A 17,764-nucleotide genomic window follows, 5' to 3' on the forward strand; every position below is an offset into this window, starting at 1 on the left:
GTGACTGCAGATGTTGGTGGATGGCTTCTACTGAGAACTATGGATTACCACTGGACTCAAGGGTCTGGAAGTCAAGAGGCCATGACTACAGCCTGGATGCTTGAGTCTCTTTAAATTCACACTGAAATCCTAACCACCAACCAGATGCACTGTATTAGGGATGAGGCTTTTGTGAGGTGGTTAGCTCACAAGAGTACAGCTCTCATAAATGGGATTAATGCTTGTGGTGGTTTGAGTGAAAATGGCCCCCATGGACTCAGGGAATGGCATTATAAGGACGTGTGGCCTTGTTGGAGTCAGTGTGGTGATGTTGGAGGAAGTGTGTCACTGGGCCTTTGAGACTGCAGAAGCTCAAGCCAGACCTAATGTCACTCTCTCTTCCTGCTGCCTGAAGATCTACATGTAAAACTTGAAGCTCCTTCTTTGGTACCATGTCTGCCTGCACACAGCCATGCTTTCTGCCCTGATGATAATGGACTAGACCTCTGATCTGTAAGCCAGCCCCAGTTAAATGTTTTACTTTATAAGAGCTGCCATGGTCATGGTGTCTCTTTATAGCAATAAACCCCAAACTAAGACAATGCTCTTTTAAGGAAGAATCAAGAGAGACTACTAACTATCTCACTACGTAAGGACAGACTACTGTCATTACATTGACTATAGGTGTCATGACTTACATCTACCTTCATTTTGGATTTCCTAGCATTCAGAAATTCAGAGAAATAGATGTTGATTCAAAAGCTAAGCAAGACCCATGGGATTCTGTAATACAACTCTAATCTGAGACAGAGGGTCCCCCTTTCTCTTAGAGGCTGAGTCTTACCACAAGTAGAAAGCCTTAAGGGTCAGCAGTGACCAGCTCTGATTCTTGCTATAGCTGGAGCCTTCCCATACCTGTGGTCCCACTGAATTCACTGGCACTATCTCTACTTCATCTAGCCTTGCCCACTGGCTCTGTCCTGATGAGATCCTCCTCCTAATCCTCACTGGCAGAGGCTACAGGCACCCACTGGTCTCAGAGGGGAAGGGGAAGGAAGAGTAGAGTAGTAATTAGACCTCAGAGATCTTCACTGAACACATGCACAATGGGGTGTTCTCTAGAATTTATTTCCTGAAGGGGCAGCTCAATTTCTCCTCTAAATTAATCATTCGCTTTCAAACAAGATCTTTCAGAGCTAGATTTCTTGTAGCACTGTTTCAACAATATTGATAAATGGATTATAGGTAAACGGTCAAATCACTACTGCCTAGGTGCTTCCGTGATGAAAAATGGCTCCTTTGCCTCTAACTTCAGAGAAGGGTCCTAAATTTGAAGTGTTAATCTGACAGCAAGAGCAAGAGCCCATGCGTCACTGTCTCTAGATGTAGGTGAGGGACAGTGAATGGCTAGTCCCCACCCTGTCCTCAAGCCATCTGTGTGACCTGATGGGTGCATTTTCCCCCACGCAGATAGAAGAAATGACAGTCAAGTTCACATCATCTTAGGGCCTCACCCTGATATTGTAGGCCAATGTCATCATCGCCCACGGAATGAAGATGAGAATTCCACACCTGCCTCGATGGGGGATCTCATCTCCATACCCCCAACGATGAACCGTCTCTCAGCCAGGAAGATGAAATTATAAATTTATAATACAACATTACTTCAATTTTCCTCTTCATTTGCGACTGTGCAGCCCAGCTCTGCTCCAGTGGCTCAGGTCCCAGGCCGCACGGGGAACTGGCTGGCTGCATATCAATAGCACATTACGGTAGACCCGCACGAGCGCTCCATCAAGCCACATTACAGCAGGATGACCCAGCCATCACTTCCATTAGCATCTGGGCCCCTCCCACACTGGCCACTGAACAATTTATTTGCTCCAGTACTCTGGATGCCTGATCAATCCCACAGTAATTATCTCTTGTCACTAAAGGAAAAAAAATATCAAGCCTTCTGCCTGGATGAACACCTTCCTCTCACATAGCCTTTCCATTGTGGCTGCCCAAGTCAGAAAAGGACAATAGAACTTGGGTGTGCTGTAAAGTTCTTTCTGTGACCCTCTCCTGGGGATGCTTACAGGCTCCCCAGAACTGTGGCTTTAGATCTTTGTTCCTAATGGAGAAAGGTTTGCATCCTAGATGGGTCATGGCTCATCCAGGCTCTTACTCAACCACCTAGTTTTCTGAAAATAGGCTCTTCCCAGACCCTTAGCTTTAATGAAACAAAAGAGAAGGGCCAGTTATCCAGAGAACACTGTCTAGTACCTGTGCAGTACCATGACAGGGTCAGGATTAGGGTAAGGATATGATACCATGATAGTTCCATGAGGTCAAACAAGGGCCAAGAGCTCCTCATGGGCAAGGATGTGAAAGCCAGCCTACAAATCCACACAGTCTAAGAATTCCCCTCATTTTTGTTAAGGGCTCCTCCCATACCCATGCTAATTTAACCTTGCTTAAAACTATCTGAAGAACAAAACAAAACAAAAAACTCCAGTCCCTTAGTGGGCAAGAGCCATATCACAAATGCTCAGTGGCTGGTGTGCACATGAAACTGGCAGTCACAACACTGGCCAGCAGACAACCGCATCTCACCATCTCAGAAGGCCCTATGGATCTATGGCTCCAGAGGGGCAAGACACAGCTGGACTCTGAGCTGCTATGGCTACCAAGAAACAGGCACACAAATGATGGTCTTCCTTACAATGGACTCACCATTATTTTTCAACAAAATATAAATTCTAGTAGAGACTACAGACAACTCTAGGAAGCTGAGCTGTGTGTTCTAGCCATCTCCTGATCTGGAGTGAATATCAGCAGATCATGGCTCCCCAGGCCTTTTCAACAATGATATATATATATGTTTGTTTATTGCTTGCCTTCAATCTAGAAGGCATTAATGTTGGGGTCAGGGATTTTTAAAGATCTCTTGCAACAAGTGAAGATAAAGTTTTGGCTAGTGGTTAGCTGGCTAGTAGCTTCTGTCTTCTTTCCAGACTGCCAAGGAAAGCCTTTCTGCAAGGCCTCAACACTGCACACACACACTCTCTCTCTCTCCCCACCTACCATGTGTTTAATAAATAAAGCATGTGTCCAACTAGGCCAAGAGCATTAAAGGCAGTGGGATTATGAGGCTGAAGGCAGAGAAGGCCAAGAAGAATCAAATACATCGACAGCTATGTGTTTCTTTCACTAAGTTCACTTTCCTGAAGGAAAACTAGGGTAACTCTGCAGAGCTGGATGACCATAGGCATTCCTACAGAATGTGGACAGTGGGACAGGACCCAGGGCTTGCAAAACACCCGATGGCACAGTTGCTTCTGGTTCTCTCTGGCTCAGAAGCAAGAGGTGGGGCCTTGGAGTAATTTTCCTCCTCCCCTTCATTCCTCTACACTCTTTAAAGGAATTCCCACCATCTTCTATTCTGTCCTATTAAAGGCTGTGAAAGCTAAAGTCAAAACATGCTGCATTTTCCCCAAGGATGCTGGCAGCCATATCAAGTGAGATCAAGAAAGAATGCCGTACTCCTATACGCTTGTCAGCCTCACTTTCAGGAGACCTCCCAAAGGATGGAGAAAAACCTGAAGGATATTTTAAAAAATTAGTTCCATGATGCCCCAAGTCATGAGATCATCAGCATGCTGGTTGCTGCCTCAGCTCCTGATTAGAACACTGACTCCCTGGGATTGGAGGCAAGATTCTCCGCTGCCCCCTATTGTCTAGAACATTTATGACACAGAGTAGGTAAGCATATGTTTGATGAGTGAATTTTAACATTTCAAATGGCTCATACACTTTGCTTTGAAATACCCTTTTTTAGAAGCTCCCTTCATTAATGAATATTTGACAGGGTCTCACTAATTTGTTTCATTCGGGTCTTATGATGTTGCTCAGACTGGTCATGATCTGTGGTCTTGCCACAGCCTTCTTACCACAAGGAATGCAGCTATGAGCCACTGCATCTGGCTAGTGTCAGTGATCTTTTTAGTTTATTTTTTTATAAGACAGGTTTTTACATAGTCTAGAGTGTCTCACATTTGCCATGTAGTCAAGGATGACCTTGAACTATTCATCTTCTTGCCTCTACCGTTTAGGATTACAAGTATGTGCCACTATACTTGGCTCTTCAGTGATTTCTCTTGTAGGAGCCAAGTCCAACAGCCAAATTGTCAGGGGTGGGAACAGACAGACACGGGTCCCAGGACTGATATGCAAACAATACATTGTGGAGATGGTGACCCTACCCAAAGAGTAGATTACCCAAGGCCACACTACCACATTAGAGGAAAGACACCCAAACAAAGAAGTGGTCAGGGGGGATGAAATCTTCCTACTGCCCCTACCTAAAAAACTAGAGACCCAAGGACCACGATGCACCCTTGGTAAAAGGAAGGCAACCCAGAGCGCCTATATATCAAGAGCTAAGCACTCTGCCACAGACCAGCATCATGTGGTTTTGACAGTCATTTAGAAGTAGTCATTATGGAGTGGGGAAAAGAGCTTGTGGCACAATCGTGAGGACCTGAGTTCGACTCCTTAACAGCCACATAAAAATGAAGGTAGTGACCTAAGGTGTGGTGTGTAAGTCCCATGCTCAGAGGAGAGAGAAGGCTCCTTGGAGATGCAGGCTAGCCAGTTTAGATGAGTTGATAAGCTACAGGACCAGTGAGAAACCTGTGCTTCCCCATGCATATTGTGCACACACATATGCACATATATACACACATATATCTTCTTACATGTACACAGATCTATTGAGACTCTTAATTTTCTCTATCAAGTGTATATCCTCACAGTTGATGATGGAGTTACACTGTGATGAACTCACTACAGATTGACAATGGTACATCTATTGTATTTACCTCACCCAATCTTGTGACTTGCATAGCTTAGTGAGAGCATACTGCATGCGAGACTTGCCCCATGTCCCTTCCTGACAGAACATGGCTGTTCTCTAACAAGCTATCTCTCAGGAGCTACCCCTGCCCAGCTACTCTAGGGAGTGTGGCACTTTACATTGCCAGCCTGGGAAAAGATCCAAACTCAATAGTCAAAGCAGTGTCTACTGAATACACACGGCTGTCTCACCGCTGTTAAGTAAAAAATTAATGAGGTCAAGGTGGCATAAGCTGGGGACAAACTTGTCTACCATAACACAGTCTCTGAGCTCCATAGGCAGCCAACTCTAATCTCCCTGCCTCCACTTCCCGAGTGTTAAGTGCTGAGTTCACTTATATGTACCACTTGCCCAGTTTTATGTAGTATTGGGGAATTGAACCCAGGGCTTCATGCATGCTAAGCAAGCACTCTATCGACTAAGCTATGCTCCAGCCCTACCATATGGTTTTAATTACTGTAGCTTTATATAGTGCTTTGGGATATAGTCAAAGTGGTGTTTTCTTATTTCTCTTTAAAATTATTTTCTCTCCCATTTCTATTTCTAAGGTAAGTTTTAGAATTGTACAGGCAGTTTCTAAGGAACAATAATAGGATTTTTCTTGTAAATGCTGTTAAGCCTAAAAAATTAATCTGAGGAGAATTAATAGATTGGCTGTTAAAAAAAAAACATTCTCAATGGCACTGTGCTCTGTCTTTTAAGTTCTTCAATAAAGATCCACCTGCCCAAGTTATTTTCTCAGACAAGTAGATACAATTCTTTGTGAGAGCATGAAAAGTTTAATACATTTAAAACTAAGCCAGGGATGATTTAAACAGCAGCAAATCTGAAAACACATAAAGAGCTTATCAAACAATATAGAAGAGGGACCCTTAGCCAAGCCAAATGAAAACCCATTAAAACTAGACAGTTCGTGTGCCTGAATGGAATTTTACCATTAACGACCATTTATCCCATTTAATTAGTATTTTCCCGACACACAATAACTTGCACTAAAATACCGTTCTCTCGCCTTGAAATTTCTAATTATTGTTGCGACCCACACCATTACGCATCTCCTCCGCTTTCTCCATCCTTCATGCCATTTAAGCGGTGAGATTTTCAATTATCTACGCAGGGCGGACAGAGATACCTTTAAGGAAAGGGGCATAATATGCAACTCAATTTCTCTAAAAGCCAGGAGAGATCATTTTTAGTCAGAACAAACATACTTTGTCTTTCATCATCTTTTTTTGCAAATAAAGAGTAAAACCGGCTATTTAAAACATCTATTTAAATGCAAATTTTGATATCCCAAGAGAAAAATGTTAATCATTTAAATAGACAGGATTAGTGCCCACCCTTGACACCCTTCAATTCCTCTCCTAAGTTTTAGAAAAAAAAAGTATTCTGAGTCCACACAAGTTAAAGCTGCAAGGAATCCTTAGGTCACAAGAACTCTCTCACTGGGTCAAGAAGGCTGAGACAGAGACGGGTGTGCAGTCCAGTGTCGTGTTTGAGGAAGGGGATGAACAGAGTTTCGAGCACATCATGAGCTAGGCTCGAGGTGAGATGATGTGTAACAGATTGCCAAGACCACCTCAAAGGCAAACCTATCAACCTAGAAGGCGAGGTGAGCTGAAGCTCAGATGAATTCAGTCTGCCCAACTGCTAGGTGACTCAGGTGGGCCACAGGCACAGGCCCTTACCCCCAGCCCACTGTGCTCTCCCAATCCCACACATGTACAGACTCACCCAGCATCCCCATGCCAAGCATGAACGCATCCATGGTGTATGGGAGCCCCCGGGCCCGGCCTCTTGTCCCAGGTGGGAACATGACTTCTTTCGGCTGAGCTTTCTTACATTCTACCTGTTAAACAGAAAGGGAGGACAAATGAGATGCAAATGAATTCCACGTAAATGTCAGATGCAGAACCCATTGGGTTACGAGCTGTTATTTTTAGCCTCCTCCTTACTCACTGTAAAAATAGCTGTGCTGGGTAAATGGCCTGCAAAATAAATATTTAAGAAACCACACCACTTGTGCAAATCCTGCTTTGGAAAAACCTACAAGGATGAAATTAGGTTCTGGAAGGGCAGTGAGGACAGGAGCAAACGATACACACGTGGGGCTGCAACCTGGTGCAGAAGGCGCGATGGCTGAGGAGGAGGTGAGGGCGGATGGATGGGCCTGCAGACACAGCAGTGGCAATTAGAATCATCTCTCATGGTTGTTTGGCCTTTTAGACAAACCCCTTGATGGTCCCGTGTGCCAGGGACTCCTTACATCAGGCCATTAGAGACACTCTCTTATGGTGCAGGGAGGGTACTCGGTCCAGGCTCCATCAGAAGTAACATACCACAGTCCACCCAACAGGCAAAAGCCTTGCAGCCATGTGTTACCATGACCAAGGTAATTGTGCCATTATTCCCTTGGGACCCAAACTAGTACACGCCCCAAGGGAATCCTGAGGTTTAACATAGACTCTGTTCCTATGGACTGCTGGTTTTGCATTGAGTACTTGTGTTTTTAAGTGGTTGCTAATCTTTCCATTTATCTTCTGCCTCCAGGATTTCCCAGTCCTATTCTACTCATTCACCTACTGAACCTATACAAAATAGAATCCTTAGGGCCAGGGAGATGCCTCAGTGGGTAAGGTCATTTTTCATCAACCCTGATACCCTGAGTTCATCCTCCAGGGCTCACATGGTGGGAGGAAAGAACTGACCCTTCAGAGTTGTCCTCTGACCTCCACAAATGTGACACATGCATTCCAACATAAGTAAACACAAGCAATAAAAACCTCAAAGTCAGGCTGGAGAGATGACTCAGTGGTTAAGAGCACTGACTGCTCTTCTAGAGGTCTTGAGTTCAATACCCACCAACTACATGGTGGCTCACAACCATTTGTAATGGAATCCAATGCCCTCTTCTGGTGTGTCTGAAAGAGCTTGAGTGTACTTACATATAATAAATAAATCTTAAAGCAAAAACAAAAACCTGAAAGTCTAGGAAATAATAATGTAGCCTGCAGAAGCTCATGTATGGTTTAACAGGTGCCTGAGCTTACTCTTAGTTTACAGGCAAATTTAACAAGCATCACTGTAAATCAAACCCATTGCTGATAGAGATGGGCTGGTCTGGGCAGGGCAAAGGCAGGGTCCTTAGAGCAACCAACAGAAGTGTCACCTGCTTCTTATTTAAGAACAGTCTTGGGACATATGGTATAGAAGCAAAAGCTGCACTTGGCTCAGCAGCTGCCAAGGGTCTTGTCATTTCACAGGAGACTGTGGCTGCTTATGGCGTGTGTGAGGCAGCTGGAGTGAGCTGGATTGTGTGCAGTATACATTGCTTAAAAGGAGAACCTACACAATCTGTTTTGGAGATACACTCATCCTAGATACTCCAGTTAAACACACTGTAGTAACAGTTGGGCCTTTAATCCGGACTCTTGGGAGGCAGAGGCAGGCAGATCTCTATAAGTTCAAGGCCATCCTGGTGTACAGAGTTAGTGTACAGTGTTAGGATTCTATCTAAACTCCACCCCACAGTTACCTGACAACAGTTATGTATGCTCCACCCCACAGTTACCTGGCACTATAAAAGGGGATACTTGCCCCCCCTTCCTCCTCTCCCCATTCCTTTCCCCCCTCTCTCCATGTGCTCATAGCCGGCCTCTTCTTTTCTCCTCTACTCCTCTTCCCTTTCTCTGCCCCCCCAACTCCCTCCCCCATGCCCTAAATAAACTCCATTCTATGTGGGGAAGGGATGCCCACCGTGGGCCTGCCAGAAGCACCCCTTCACACACACCTCACCACACCTCCACAGAACATATCCCTCCACTCTCTTTATCTTTTTTATAACATATAGAATGCGTTCCAGAGAAACCCTGTCTTGAAAATCTAAAACAGACAGACAGACACACACAAACTCACTCACTCACACACTTTAGTATTTATAAAGCCAGGAAGAGTCTGTATGGCTGTGATCTAAGCACTTGGGATGCTGAGGCAGGAAGATTACACATTTGAGAAAAGCCTGGATTATGTAGCAAGGTCTTTTCTCAACAAAGAAAAGACAGAACAGAACAGAATGAGAAATCCCCTCAGTGATTAAGCAGAAAACCTGACCTAAAAGAGTAACCCTGAAACCATCTAACAGGTATTATCTTGCTCTTCAAACAATGGTAGCTACAAATGTCTTTAAAAACAGACAAAAACCACTCAAAAGTGTATGACGGATATGCTTACTCTAGATGGAGAACCCTGGAAGCTTGTGGGCCAGCAAAACTGGTGTAAGTATGGGGACATAAGATTCTGTGTCTCAAACAAGGAAAGAGGACAAGGACTGACAGCTATGGCCGTCCTCTGATCACCACACACGTGGTGTGAACATACACAGGAATTATTTCATCTATCAGATGGGTATGGAGGACAGGGTTTGAGGGGTCCTGAGGGTGGGGCAGAGAGGAAGGTACAGTACTTTCCCCATGGTTGTGACCAATGGGGAGAAGCAATGTAAGCAAATAGGGCTTTAATTTGGGTTACAGTTTGGTGGGAGAAGACATGGCTGTAGGTTCAAGGTGACTAGTCATATCGCTTCCCTAGTCAGGTGTCAAAGAACAAGCAAAAGAGGGGAGTGGACTATATAAGCACTGGGTCCGAGAGGCTAGGGGGATGGCTAAGGGGTTAAGGGTGCTCGCTGGAAACTAGGCGTGGAGCACATGCCTTTAATTGTAGCACTTCTGGAGAAACAGGCAGATATCTGTGAGTTTTAGGCCAGTCTGATCTACATAGTGAATTCCAGGACAGCCAGGGCAATGTAGTCAAATTCTGTCTCAAAAAGAAAAACAGAAAGAAAGAAGGAAAGAAATGAAGAAAAAAGGAAGAAAGGAAGGAAGGAAGGAAGGAAGAAAGAAAGAAAGAAAGAAAGAAAGAAAGAAAGAAAAGTGTGTATTGCCCTTCAGAGGACTAAATTTTGAGTCCAGGCAGTTCACAACTTTCTGTAACTTCAGCTTTAAGGTATCTGGGACCTCTGGCCTCTGCTTGCTGTTCCTGCTTGTGCCTGTGTGTGTGTGTGTGTGTGTGTGTGTGTGTGTAAGCATATCCTACATACCACACACACACACACACACACACACACACACACACACACACACGAATTAAAACTAAATTGTAAAACAGTAACAAATCGAGAACAATTCAAGGCTTGCCCAGTGACCAGCTCTCTCCAGGGCTCAGTCCCCTACAAGTTCCCCACCAGTCCCACCAGCTGGGGGACCAAGTGTTTAACTATATAAGCTGTGGCACACATTTCACACTCGATCCATGGCAGGTGGAAATGAACACTTTGATTTCCCCGAAGGGCAATTGGTGACACAGAAACACCTACTATGAGTCCATCCATCTTTTATTTCATGGTCCTGCATGTTGGAATCTGTGCTGTTGAGAGCCCATGAATGAGGCTACTTGCCAGCCACAACAACAACAACAACAACAACAACAACAACAACAACCCAACAGCAGGAATTGTGGCTGGTGAGATGTCGGCTCAGTGGGTAAAGGCTCTTCTTGCCACCAAGCTTGACCACCTGAGTGCTGTCACTGGGACCCAAATGGTCGAAGAAGAGAAATGCTGCAAGTTGTCCTCTAAGACGCCCCCAGCACCCCCACTGTAATAACAACAACAACAACAATAATAATAATAATAATAATAATAATAAAACAAGTAACAGGATGGGGCCTAGGGAGATGGCTCAGCAGTTAAGAGCATTTGTCTTTTCAGAGGGCCTGCGTTCAATTCCCAGTGCCCCATGGTGACTCACAACCATGAATAATATCTCCAGTTCCAGGGGATTCGACACCCTATTCTGACCTACATAAGTACTGCGCATGCATGTGCTATATATACGTACATGCAGGCAAAAATCATTCATATACATAAAATAAAATAAATCTTTAAAAGATAAAAAATAAAAAAGCACAAAACCACAAAACTAACCGGGGACTGAAGAAGCTGGGTATGGCCCAGTGCTGAGGACCTCCTAGGTCCCAGGCAAACCAGGACACTAGTTATTCTAACTGGAGGAAGACAAACAGAAATGGCAGTGATCTTGTAGAGAGAGAGAAAAAAAAAAAAAAAAAACAAGTATATGTTTTGTATTAAAAATATTTTAAAAATCTACCAAAGCTGTCAGAAGCATTAAGAAGTACTGTGTATTTTGTAACTGTTTATTTTAAGTCTCCTGCTACCTACGGGCTGCATGCTGCCATGTTTTCATAAAACAATGTAACAGCTTGTCATTAATAGGGTTATGGGGGGATATTCCTCTTGCACATAGGTGAAGAAATTTGATTAAGAAGGAATAAACTCAACCACATCCGGTCTTTTAGATTTCTCCTCATTGCTCAAGCATAGTGATTAGTCCTAGTCCCTGCCAGTGAGCACCCATGGAGTGCTTCTTGGAGGCTGAGAAGTCTCCTTTGCAGGAAGCTGCCCCAGCACAGGAAGATGGGCGTGCCCTGAGCAGGCAGGCAGATAATTACCTGAGCCTGACACCAGGATGGGAATAATGCAGCTAACCAGCTCACTTCCTAACAGGCCTATCAGTGGAAATCTATTGCTTTGTCTTATGAAAACCTGCTGCCTGTTCCTAGGCAACCCGATCAACGGAAATTTCAGGTTTATACAATTTTCATTTAGGGAACAGAAAGGTTAACTAACGGTAATAGAAGTATTTTAAACAAACCCACCTACTAACTCTTCCTAGCACTGAGCAGGGCTGGCAGCTCAGCTGAATTCTGTTGTCTTTGCTGGTGGCATTTTGGCAGCACCCACCCCAGGAGCTCTGTCAACCACCTGCCCTGTCACAGTGAGTGCACTCTAAGGCCAGAGGCCATGGCATGTGAACCCTCTAGAGGCTCAGCCTGTCCTGGGCATTTGAGTGACAGGAGAGGCATTGGGCACAGCAGGGAGCTTGGTCTGACCAGCAGTGAAGAGATTCTGGAAAGACTTCTCAGAGCAAGAGGGCTGCTTGCACAGTCTGTCCCCACCCCCTGCCCCTGCAGATTTTGTCTGACTTAATTCTGGGATGTGGAAGAACTCAAGAGTCAGGATGTGGGGGATCTACTAATAAACAAGTGAGCACCTGCTCTGAGAATTTCCATTCTGTTGAGACAGAGACACCCCCAGTTTCTTGTTCATCAAGGATATAAGTATGTGCCCAAGGCAGAGTTTCTCTGTGTAGCCCTGGCTGTACTGGAACTTTCTCTGTAGACCAGGTTGGCCTCAAACTCATAGATATCCACCTGCCTCTGCCTCCTATGTGCTTAGATTAAGGGCATGTGCCACCACCACTTGGAGTCACTTTTAGGCTTGTCATTTCTCTATCTCTAGAGCCCACACATGCACTATACCAGCGGCAAGCCAGAGAGTTTGACCCAAGACCTAGATGGGAAATCAGAACCAAACAGGAAAACCCAATCTACCTCCTTGGTTCTGGTCTTAAACTCGGGTCATCTGGACACTGGCCATGTTCCAAACATCAACAATCATGCATAGAATACTCCCAAACATAGTGGCCTTGGGGCTCTGAGTTGATGGGTTTGGCTGGGCTCCATCTCCTATGGAGCTGTGGTCAGATGGTGGCTAGGACTGGAGCCAGAGAAAGCCTTGACTACACTGAGGGTCCAAGAAGGAGCGCTACATACAGCTTCTCCAAGCTCTCAGAGACTCTGCAGGAGCTATAGGGCACACACCATTGGGATTCACACCTTGTAACTTCCACCACACTCTATTGGGTGCCCTATGCCAGTTTAGAGCCAGTGTGGGAGGATGGGACACTAAGTGTAAACAGCTGGAAGCTGAAGACCTAAGGGCCATCTTTGGAATTAGGCACTGCCTGACGTCACTGACATGTATGGGGATCAGACATGAGGAAGGCATTCTATCGTCTCGCTGTCTGCTGGCTGGGTTCTTGGGGTATTGGGCACTGAGGTCTGCAGACATCATTGAGCAGTAGGCAGAACTTAAAAGCTCTCTTCCCACTACAGCCGGGGGATGAGGCGCATGGCATAGATCTGGAGAAGTATCTTCCAGCTTAGTCCTGAGCCTTCCCCATCAACTTTTGGCTACTGTCACTGGTTTAAAAGCAGTCTACTCAGAGTATGTGGAAGGAAACAGGCCAGGCTGTGTGGCTCTGTACATGACAGAGGCCTCAGAGGCCCACTTGTGACTGACAACTCATTCCAGGAGTGGGCCTCTACTTCCAAACCCCAGAGACAGCAAAGCTGCAAAGCAACCCACAGTCAGGGCTGAAAATGTGCTTTGAAATTTCATTCTTTAAATATGCTGTTCAACTCGACAAATGGGCCTTGGAGGACAGGCAAGTCTTTGTATCCCTCAGGATCGTGGCTTCAAAATGAGGCCCTAACCGAAGTTTTTTTTAACCCCTGGGACAATGGAGGCTGTAGCATGCTCCTGTAGAGGACGTGCCGAATACCTACTGTAAGTTCATAAGGTTACTGCATTCTTGTGAAGCTTGTTTGGGTGAGAGACTGCTTCTCGCTGTCATCTAACTCATTTCCTTCTTCTCCTGCCCCCCTGGCATCCCCTATTCCCAGTGATGGTGGTGCTGGGTATCAAACCCAGGGCCTTGTGCATGCCAGGCAGATGCTCTTCCACTGAGCCATAACCCAGCCCTATTGTCTCTAATTTGCTATTCAGACAGAACTTTAAACTTAAAGACGGGACTCAACGAACAGCTGGTTTTGCCAGTACCACTCCCTCTTAGCATTCTGTCAACACACCTCAGCTTTTGCACACACTCCCTGCCTATATCTGGAGGGGTGGGTGTGGGTTTATGCCTCCAGTTCAAGAGCATGTTGCACACAAAAGGCAAGACTCAGGGCTTGGGCTCTGAGTTTTCCTAGAATTCCAAGAAAATTCTAAAAAAAAACTTCTTATGTGAAGCTACGTTGCATATTTTGTGGTTTGCAAGCTCTAAACATGGGGATAGGTTTTTGTTTTTTTTTTTTTGTTTGTTTGTTTTTGTTTTGTTTTTTAACATAACCAGACCACTTACCAGTTTTAAAAGGGACACGGTACTTTAGCTTTTACAATCCTTTTGTCAATGGACTCAGTGATGCCCCTTTATGGCAATAAAAACGGGATTCTACTTTGCTTGTCCCTGAATGCATAATTCTTGTTTTAGTGTCCCGAGAAGCCAAGACTCTAAGCACATGCTACTGTCTCCTGGATGTGAGTAAGCCTGTCAGAGAGTACTGTTTTGGGAAAGTCACCAGAATCCCTATGGGGAGGGGTTCCCTATGGCTGCTCCTGGACAAACCAACTTGAAGTCACTACAACCACTGGGTATCTGTGGGGAGAGCCAGGGAGTCTGAGAAGGAAGCTGATCTCTAATGAATGAAAAGACCTGTTTTTCCTGCTTCCTCACCAGTGGTCTGGTCAGCATGCAGTTCCAGGGCCTGATGAAAAGACAAGAGCTGCACCTTGGCGTGATGTACTACCCTGAACAAAGCAGGGCTCAATCTGGCCGGAAGAGGCCAGTGTGTACAAACAGAACATGTCAGAAAGTGTTCGATTCTCAAGGCAACCAGAGGCCCAGTTTTAAAGGATAAAATTCCCCAGGGTGCAGACACTGACCTTGACTGTCTGGCTGGTAGGAAGGGGAGGGGAACAGAGAACTCACGGAGGTTGTCCCTGTAGCTTTTATGCTGGTGCCTGCCTTTGTATAGAGATTCCTGACAGACCCAAGAGGCCTGGCTGGGCCTTGGCCCAAGATCAGCTTGGCCTCCTCCTTAATCCACTTAGCTCCCCGATAGTTGGTTCTAGAGCATTCCAGGTGATGCTCCAGACTGACTGCTTTGCTGGTAGAGAAGAGAGGAAGGAGCATTGTATAGATCCTGACAGCCACATAGATGTCTCCACAGGGTGGGGGCAGATAGCCCACCTTCAGAGAGCCCTTTCCTCTTCCATACTCAACCACTGCCATTCAATGCAAAGACCTTTTGTTCCCCCTAGCCACTGCCCTTTGGCTTCTCTACCCATCAGAGGCCTTTCTGAGAACAACATAGAAAGCAAGATCCATTCCTGTGTGTGTGTGTGTGTGTGTGTGTAAGATGTTTCCATGGATTGTGTAATAAACATATAAAAAAATCTATTCAGCAGAATTTGACACACAGAATCCTCAATCAATGCCATCTCTCAGTCGCTTTACTGCTCTTGGGCTTCGTTTACTTGGTAGAACAGCTTAATTGGCCTCCCTTATAAAGAAACTGAGGAAGAAAAAAGCAAGCAAACCACTATTTCCTGGGACAGTCAGTATCCAGTCACAGGGCTCCCAACGTCAAACCCCAGCTCCTTTCGCTAGGTCCTGCCCTCTCTGCCCTTCCTTAGCCCTCTAGGGCCTAATCTGATGCTATTTCTTTTCAAACCATTCCCAACTCCAGCTTCCAGAATTAATTTCCTCACCACTCATAGAATTAATTTCATCCACTGTTTCCTCTGCTTAGGGTTTTTATTAAAACCAGCGATGGCAAAGTGAAGTAGGTCATAAACCACTAATATTGAGAACTGAGCAAGGCGGGTTAGCGCGTAGATGCAGAGAGGAATACGAGGGCATGTGACTCTTCTCTCGGAAGTGCTCAGAGTCTGGGCAATAGGTGGAGAAGAGCCAGAGTCTCCGCCTTCTTGACACACGCCCCTAACAACAGCACTCAAGTCCCAGGGCAGGCTGAGTCTCATGTGTCAAAGTAAAATACAGCTCCCTGCTCTGGTTCAGCTCTACTGCTGGGATGGGGTTGAGCACAGCTAGTTCCTCTACACTCAGACCCCTCCTCTGCAAGGTAGCACCTCTCCCACTGAAGCCAAACCTACACAAAGCCCTTGCCCTGGAGAAAACTGTAACACCCTGCTATGTGCAAAGCCTACAGGAAAACCTCTGAAGAAGATAAAGCCAGTTCATACCTGTGCTCATTTTGATCCCAAAGGACAAGACAGAAAGCAGCTGCCCCTCCCACCTACAGGCTAGGCCCTATTCCTAATAGATGGTTCTACCCCTAGCCCCCATCCCCCAACCAGGCAATCCCAGCTCCCTGCATTCATCAGCAAGGTGTGCTAGGGGAGCTGGCAGGCTGTACTATTTGAGGAAGTAGCTGACGGCAGTAACGCCAGCTGTTCTGTTTTGCGGGCACCTGCAAGGGCATTTCAAAGTGAAGAGAAAGCCTGGCCCCCGGCAGGTGGCCAAAGCTGGGTGTAAGACAAGAGTGGGTGTCTACCCCAGCCCAGAGCCAGCTTCTCTTAACCAGGCAACTCTCCCCATAGAGGCAACAAGAGAAGGTGCCCTTTCAGCAGCAGCCTGGAGCTCCGTGGATATGGGGTGGAGCAGCTTCTGAAGAGGTCACAGAAAGGACTCCAAGACAAAAAGCCTGCAGAAGATACAGGAGGGCTTCTTGCAGGGGCTTCTGTGTGCTCCCCTTGAGAGTTGGTAGGGGCCACACTGGCTGATCAGGTGTGGAAAACCCAGAGCTTCTGTGTCCTGTCCCCATCCACTGGCCTGACCAGAGGACCAACCAAGGGCAAGTGGGAAGAGACTCTGACTGGGGGGTCTACCTCCCAGCAGGCTAAATTACTTCTGTCCAAAGAGCAGCCCATATTTCCCACAGACCGCCCCATTTCCCCCTCCACTTCTCCCAGGCTTCCCCCAGCAGACAAACTGTTTGGCTCTCATTAGCAGAGCCTGTACACAAACGGGCGTGTGCACACATGCGTGTGTGATGTGTAGGGCTCGGGATCTCTCTCTCTCCCATGTAAACATGGGATTCGTTTATTAAATGCCTCTCTGCCATTTCCTTTTTTGCCTTCATCCTGCTTGTTTAATATTGCATATGACATTCTCATTTTATAAATGGCAACAGAAGCAGAATGGATGGCTAAAATTAGCTCACGGGTGAGGGCGATGCCGCAAATAGCATCGTGAGCACAGAGGCCCAGTCAATTCCACCCACCCACCCCCACACTCTGGCTGGTTCCTGACTGAGCTTTCAGGCTTTGGCAATGAGGATGATGACTGAAGGAGAGGGTGAGGGGAGTGTCATCAGGCATTCTGCCAGAAGCACAGCACAGATGCTGATCCTAGCCTAGCCTCAGGGAGGTTCCAAGAGCCAGCTCGGCCCAGCACCGTGGTTCTGATTTGGAGAGGCCAACTCAGCTCGTGTCCCTGCTGTGCCTAACTCCTCAAATGTTGGTCCCCCAAGTGTGTTGTAGGATCACAGCAAGCTTTGCTCCTGGAAGTGAGTGCTCTGGAACACACCTAAAGAACCCAGGGTCATGGGGTTAGAGAGGCCCTGATTGGTTAGAGAGGTCAGATCTGTCAAGGGATCTGAGTTTCGTTCCCAGCACCCACCTCAGGAGGCTCACAAATGGTCTGTAACTCAAGCTTCGGAGAACCCAACACCCTCTTCTGGCTTCTACAGGCAATTGTGCATATATGTGCACAGAAAATAAAATATAATCTTAAAAAAAAGAATCCCATCACAAGACTTTGCTGCTCTTATCTCTGGGGAACCACCTCCAGTTAGGCACCGGAAGCACCTACCTCCCATGGGGACTGGGGAACCAGTTCTGCCTGGTCCTGTAGCCTTCTTCCCAGAGGATCTCAGTATCTGCTCAATCAAAATGATTCTGATGCTAATGACGATATTAAAAAGATCCAACACTATGATAAGCGTGCCGTGGCTTGGCTTTGCTCCAAACCTTACATAATCCTTCATCTCAGCAGTACTTACCTGTAGGTCCCATTCTTAAGAAGGGGACAAGCACAGAAGTGAACTTGCCCAAGGTCATGAAGCTAGTGTGTGTCAGTGCACTGGACTGTGAGATGCTTG

At 46.2% G+C, this 17,764-nt stretch overlaps 1 protein-coding gene across 6 annotated transcripts in view; it reads right to left on the minus strand.

The window, feature by feature from the left end:
* The window catches only part of MSI2 (musashi RNA binding protein 2), a 351,755-nt gene that overhangs the window by 43,406 nt on the left and 290,585 nt on the right, over nt 1-17,764 (minus strand). For all 6 annotated transcript variants that reach the window (XR_013975169.1, XM_080923213.1, XM_080923211.1 and 3 more), the window contains exon 9: nt 6,614-6,728. Coding sequence is in view for 5 of the 6 variants with exons in the window: in XM_080923213.1 (XP_080779339.1) it covers nt 6,614-6,728 (115 nt within the window). In the remaining variant the exon portion in view is untranslated. The remainder of the gene's footprint in view (nt 1-6,613; nt 6,729-17,764) is intronic.

Source organism: Micromys minutus (genome assembly GCF_963924665.1).
Source record: "Micromys minutus genome assembly, chromosome: 10".
In the NCBI taxonomy this organism is placed as follows: Eukaryota; Metazoa; Chordata; class Mammalia; order Rodentia; family Muridae; genus Micromys; species Micromys minutus.